Source organism: Neovison vison, chromosome 2, assembly GCF_020171115.1.
Source record: "Neovison vison isolate M4711 chromosome 2, ASM_NN_V1, whole genome shotgun sequence".
Taxonomy (NCBI): Eukaryota; Metazoa; Chordata; class Mammalia; order Carnivora; family Mustelidae; genus Neogale; species Neogale vison.
The window spans coordinates 37,192,947-37,199,322 of record NC_058092.1 but is presented as its reverse complement, the minus strand read 5'-3'; the positions used below and the strand labels follow the sequence as shown (position 1 = coordinate 37,199,322).

The window sequence follows — 6,376 nt, the reverse complement described above, 5'->3', positions numbered from 1 at the left end:
AGTGTTGGTCTGTTACCTTAAGTGATTCCAATATTTAAAAAATTTTTTTTGCCAAGAAGTGTGAGCTTCTAGATGAGGAAAAGGAGCAAACAGAGACATTGGAGGAACATGAGGAATACCAGATATTGTGGGATATAAGGAGACACTGTTGAAACACGTTGAATGATGGATGTCAAGAGCTCCTGAGACAACAAGGGTCAACGCTGAAATGTGTCTCTTGGAATTAGTGACATGGAAGTCAGATATAATCATAGGAAGAGTTATTGAAGTGACAGATATAGAAGCCAAAATGAAGTGGGCTGGTAAGGTAAAACCATGCCAATGAATTTTAAACTATGGAAAAAATATTGTCAACCCAAAAAAGCTTTGCTATGAAAAAGCAGAGAATTATGATATGACCAGATAAGGGAACAGGGATTCCAGAGTGGAAGAATGGGGAGGACTCTTTATACCACCCCCTGCCTCCCTCCACCCCATTCCTAGAAGAGGGAGAGGTTAGGATCTTCTAGGCCTTGACCTAGAAGAAAGGAGAGGTTGGGACAGATGTAGAGCTTCACGTTTTGTGGTGTTTCCAATCACAACAGAGAATAGCAAAAAATATAAATTCCATAAAAAGATCTCCAGATCATAGGCAGTTTTGAATTAATTTAAAATTCACTTAGTTTGGGGCACCTGGGTGGCTCAGTGGGTTAAAGCATCTGCCTTTGGCTCGGGTCATGATCCCAGCATACTGGGATCAAGGCCTGCATGGGGTCGGGGTGGGGGGGGCGGTCTCTGCTCAGTAGGGAACCTGCTTCCTCCTCTCTCTCTGCCTGCCTCTCTGCCCACTTGTGATCTCTGTCTGTCAAATAAATAAATAAAATCTTTAAAATACACTTAGTTTAACAATTTCGAGATCGTCTCCATCTTCTTTTCTTCATGTAAATGTACCACTCAAAAGAGTTGAATTCAAGAGTACATAAGTCATCTGATAAAAGTATACTTGGCATAATATCAAGTTAAATAGATCACAATTCTCAATAGTCTGTTAAATGCTTTCAGTCATCCCTCACACTTGTTTGATTGGGAGCAATTCAAAAATAATAATTTTGAGCATCACATAAGTAATATCCTTATAAGGCAAAACAGGCTCTGCCAAGCTAGACTCTCACCTGGAATTATAATAATTTCAAAATAATGTTGAACCTCCCTCCTGTCTCAGGGAGACCACAGGCCAGCATAGCCCACAGCATCCTGACAATTCACTGCCTGTGCTGACCCTTTATTTTCTGTCCATTGTCCTGGTATCTCACTTTGGGGACATATTTTGTGACCCAAGTTCCCAGGAGGAGCTAGGTGAAATGGCTGTCATGGAGCACTGCCTGTGTGAGCGGCCACAGCCTGAAAGCCAGTAGACACTGAGTATCAGCCTACAGAGTTACTGCCACTGCCACTATGGGCACCGCTGCCTCTACCAGAGTCTCAGCTGGCCCTGGCCAGACCTGCTTAGGGAGAGATGGCTGTCTCAAGTGGTTGTCTGGAAAGCTGACATACCAGTGGGTGTCAGAGTGATCCAGTGAGAGGACGAGCCAGGCAGAACACCATCTAGCTCCTTGGGGTCCCCAGAGGAACTACTGACAATGCAGGAGCAGGAGTTTCTGGAAGCCGACTAGCTTGGTGAACAAGCAGTCAGAAAGGAGGCATACAGCTGTGCTAAAACAGGATCCTCCGGGGGCCCCTGCTGCACAGGTTTGAGGGATCCTAGAGGATGAGGTAACACAGCTTCGTGGTAAGAGTCTTCCACGATGCAGTCCCTGTACTGGATCTAAGGAGAAGGGTGGCCCCAGTGGTGGACATGTTCTGGAGCAGTTTGTGCATGTCTATCAGACTCATTTGCCCCTCAAGAAATATCAAGATTTCCTTTGTTGTTCAGATGAGGTATATGGTGTGCTTCCCACAGAGTTGGTAATCCAAGAAATAAAGACCTGACAGCCTCTGAATGTGGCTTTGGGTTTTGCGCTAATATTCTCATTCCCTGAGATATGAGTGCTTGAGAGACAATCAGATGGGGCAGGAGGAGATGCGGTTTTTCCTTATATGCTCTAGGCTAATGAGAGAGATTAGAGAATTCATCATCATAGCTAAGATGGTCCAGTCTCCAGGCGAGCCCTCACGTTGATGGCAGAGAGTAGCTAATGACCAGATCTGAGATCCCTGCTATGGATGGAGGATGCCTTATGGCTCCTCTCTGCTCTGAATCCCGACCCTACCACTTCCTAGCTGGGTGGTCAGAGGCAAGTGGCTCAGCTTCTCTGAGCCTCATGTGTCTCATGGGAACAATGGAGATGTGAGCCTTCATTGGAGGGTTGTTGTGAGGATGGAGGAGCCCATGCATATTCCCTGAGGGCTCATGGATGGTACTTGATAAATGTGAGTTTTCCCTTGAGATGCTTCAAAAAGTAAGCCTCCAGTTCTTCCCTGCTTTTCAGACTGGTCATGGTTAATCTACTAATCTGTGCACATGTGCACAACTGCTGGGCAATGTCTGCCCCACCTCTCCTGTAACACCATCATTCCATTCATAGTGAGGAGAAGCGGCTCTCACTGTGGCTGCCAAGCTGTGTGTGGGTAAACCTGGGACCCACAGGCGTGTATGATCAGTCTTCTTTCTTCTGCCCAACTGGATTCTTAGTCTTGCTCTCCTTTTATGCCCTTCACCACAACTCAAAGATATGGCCAAACACAGAGGTGTGATGGCCTTGGGAGGAAAGGATGGGATGATTGCTGCTGAACGACCCCTTTTCCTGTCCCAGCTTTGGTTGTGCTGTCCCTTGGATGATTGGAAGGAAGAGCTTGACTACACCTGTCCTAGCCCTAGTGCTCCTTCTGTAGGTGTTTGACCCTTCCCGGTTTGCACTGGGTTCCTCTCAACACAGGCATGCTTTCCTGTCCTTCTCAGGAGGATCAAGGTGAAGCACTTGTACTTGGGTGGGGGTATCACTTGGGTGAATTGGGTGAATACCTGATGTTTGTGACTTTCTTTGTTCATCTGTAGTGTCTGCAGTTACTAGCGTTGTATTATTGTGTGTAGGGAAAGAGGTGTGTGTCTCTGTGTTCAAAAAGAAGGTGGCAATCATCGCTTGCCATGAAGACTTGGACCCGTTGCTCTACCCAATGGTTAACCACAGTTTAGTGTGACAAGTTTCCAAAGTTCAGTATATTCTAGTATTTTTCTCACTTTAGGAGGATGACTTTAAAATATTTCAGAGGTTTCTTTTTCAATTACCACTAATCCAGGCCACTGTCTTTTGTACCTAATTCATTATCTACCACTCACAGTATCAGTGATGTTTGCCTGTGTTTGGACTTCCTTTGGGTTCTTGTAAGCATTCCAGTTGTGTACATAAATGGTTTGAACAAAGTCTCACACCAATGGCTGTCTTCTTTATTTTTGCAATCTCATTCAACAAAATGTTTACTACCCATTAATATTCTTATAACCATTGACAACTTTTCCAGTTGGCAAAATTCTTTATTTGAATGGGACTGGCATATCATATTCCACAGTATACATAGTGAACATTGGCAAGCAGCATAAAATTGAGGACAATCAACTCCTTTGAGAGAAAACCTACTATTTTGTATGTGACACTTTTTTGTATTGGCATTTAAACATTACCTGGTCTGTAAAATGTAAAGCACACGGAAGTGGCTGTTCAGTGGGAAGACTATTGTCCAGAGTGGCTGCTATGAAATCTTCCAGTGCTGCTGAAAGTGTTCTATAAAGAGTAACTGCAGGAAACTCTGTAAGTAGTTACTAGAAAACTGTTTTTTTCCAAGTACAGGAATCTGTCAATCCCTCATATACAAAATGAATCCACTTTCTTTTAAAAAAATTTTTTTATTGTGTTATGTTAGTACCCATAAACTACATCATTAGTTTTTGACCCAGTGTTCCATGATTCATGGCTTATGTACAACATCCAGTGCCCAATGCAATATGTGCTCTCCTTAATACCCACCAAAAGGCTCAGCCATCCCTGCATCCCTCTCCCCTCTAAAACCTGCAGTTTGTTTCTCGGAGTCCACAGTCTCTCATGGTTTGTATCCCCCTCCAATTTCCCCCAATTCACTTTTCCTCTCCTTCTCCTACTGTCCTCCATGTTATTCTTTATGTTCCACAAGTAAGTGATGCCATGTGATAATTGGCTTTCTCTGCTTGACTTATTTCACTCAGCACAATATCCTCCAGTCCACTTTCACACAACATCTTTAAGCAAATTGTGCTTCCAGATACTGGCTCCAGAATTTGTTTCTCGATGGGATTGAGACCTTCCTCCTAGACATTGGTACAAGTCAACTGACTGCCAGTAGAGACAGGAAAAGGATACACAGCTCAGTTCCTAGCTCAGAACTAATGATTACTCATATTTTATTCCATTCATGGTTTTTTTTTTGTTCAGTTCAATAGACATCATTCAATTATAAGACTGCCTATTAAACCTGTCTCTGTGTGCCAAGTCCTCTGCTATGAGATGGCATACTGCTCTTGCTTCCAGGAGTTCACAGTCAAGAAATATATGCCACCACTCAAAAGAGACATCTATCTATCTATCTATCTTTCTTTCTTTCTTTCTTTTTCTCTCTCTCTCTCTCCCTCCCTCTCTCTTTCTTTCTTACCTTCTTTCTTTCTGTCTTCATTCACTCATTACTAATTGACCCTCTGTAGGAAGTTCCATGTTCCTGGCAATGTCCTATTCTGGAAAGTGATGTGTCCTTGATTAAACTATTAGGGTGATGTCAGGGTCCAGGAATGGAGAGGCACAGTGGGCAGAGGTGGGGGTGAAAACAGGCTGGCATTACCCTTAGCCTTGAGCATGTGGCAGGCAGAGGTGGAGGGAGGGCATTCTCTGGGATCTCCTCAGCAGGAGCTGAGCTGGGAGGAGGAGGAGTTGAACAGGTGACAAGTGAGTGAGCCAACAGCCCAGAGAGGACTTTGATGTCAGCTGAGGCATGTGGACATATTGTACCTGTGATAAAGGGCGAGGGAGGTTCTGAGCTTGGCTGGGGCTTCAGGAGAGGGAATGGAGGCAGGAGACAGAAAAGTCTGGGTGAGGAGGTAGAGGGATGGCAGCAGAGACATTTCTGCAGTAGAATTGGAAGACTACAGCAGCTGGTTGACTGAGGGGCCAAGGGGGAGGCGGGAGTCTGGACCCAACCTGGAAGGCAGATGGTGTAGCAGGTTGAGTGTCACTAAGGCTTTGCCTCTGCAGAAGCTTCTCTGTGCCATTCTGATCTCCTTACCCAACTCTGTCTTGTCCTTTCTCTGAGAATCTGGACCCCTGTGTGCCCCAGATGGTTAGGGCCTAAAGGATGGCCCAGCCCACCCCCTATGGTGCCCTGTCCTGTTCTCCCCATTGTGAAACTAGAACTGGATTTGCAGAGAATGAACAACTTAATAATAAACTATTTTAGTGATCCCTTGACTTGGTCCTGAGGCTCAAGGCGCTGACCTTCTTGTAACAGAATTTCAGGCCTACTAAGAGCACAGATAGGAGTAGAAGCTAATCCTGGAAGAGTGTAGGCTTTGTCAAAGGTCAAGGGAAGAGAGTGAAACAAGCAAGGTGGGGTAGGTGTAACTATGTGTGTGTGTGTCCTGATGGAAGGGAACTGGGCTGGGTCCGTGCAAGAGGGCCCTGTATGTGCTATTCCTGCCAGGGGATTTGATGCCACTTCTCATTTCCTTTTCCCTCCCTGACCCAGGAACTGTATCGGGAATACGTTTGCCATGAACGAGATGAAGGTGGCAGTGGCCCTGACCCTGCTCCGCTTTGAGCTGGCACCACATCCTTTTAAGGTCCCTGTTTCCACTCCAAGAATTGTGTTGATGTCCAAGAATGGGATCCACCTGCATCTCAGGAAGCTCCTCTAACACTTGTGGGGACAAGATGAGCCCTGAGGGCCTCCTGCCTGCCATCATGTCTTCCTGTCAGTCTCTCCTGTCTGCTCTCTTCTGCCTACTTCCTGCTTTAACTCTGCCCATTGCCAGCCTCCTGTTCTCCTCCCCTTGTGCATCAGATGCCTGTCCTTCTCCATCTCACCCTTTCCCAACATTCCTACCTGTTTGCCTGTTACCGTTCTCCTACCCAGCTGTAGCTCTGACTATCCAAGTAAGTCATGAACAGTGGCCTGTCCCCCAGGCTGTCTGCCCTCTCCCCGTTGCTGTTCCTTTCTGTCTGCTTTGTGTTCCTTGCTGCTTAACCACATTACACAGACTTGGTTCCTTAAAAGAGCATAAGTTGATGATCCTGTAGCTTAGCTGATCAGAAATAGGGAATGGGTCTCCCTGGCACAACAAAGGTGTTACAGAACCTCTAAGGGAGAATCTCTTCTCTTG

General features: G+C 45.7%; 1 protein-coding gene across 1 annotated transcript; it reads left to right on the top strand.

The window, feature by feature from the left end:
- The first annotated feature begins 208 nt into the window (after positions 1-208).
- LOC122899114 (cytochrome P450 4A12A-like) lies at positions 209-5,911 on the top strand. The gene is made up of 4 exons (XM_044236763.1): positions 209-302; positions 2,672-2,727; positions 2,872-2,948; positions 5,743-5,911. The coding sequence occupies exons 1-4, from the start codon at positions 209-211 to the stop codon at positions 5,909-5,911; spliced, it is 396 nt and encodes a 131-aa protein (XP_044092698.1).
- Positions 5,912-6,376: the final 465 nt, after the last annotated feature.

Excerpts from the sequence above, each read along its gene's own strand:
- LOC122899114 (XM_044236763.1), top strand. The coding sequence starts at position 209 with ATGTGTCTCTTGGAATTAGTGACATGGAAGTCAGATATAATCATAGGA. Across the intron at positions 303-2,671 it reads AGCCAAAATGAAGTGGGCTG|TCTTGCTCTCCTTTTATGCC; the intron begins GTAAGGTAAAAC and ends CTGGATTCTTAG. Across the intron at positions 2,949-5,742 it reads TCCTTCTCAGGAGGATCAAG|GAACTGTATCGGGAATACGT; the intron begins GTGAAGCACTTG and ends TCCCTGACCCAG.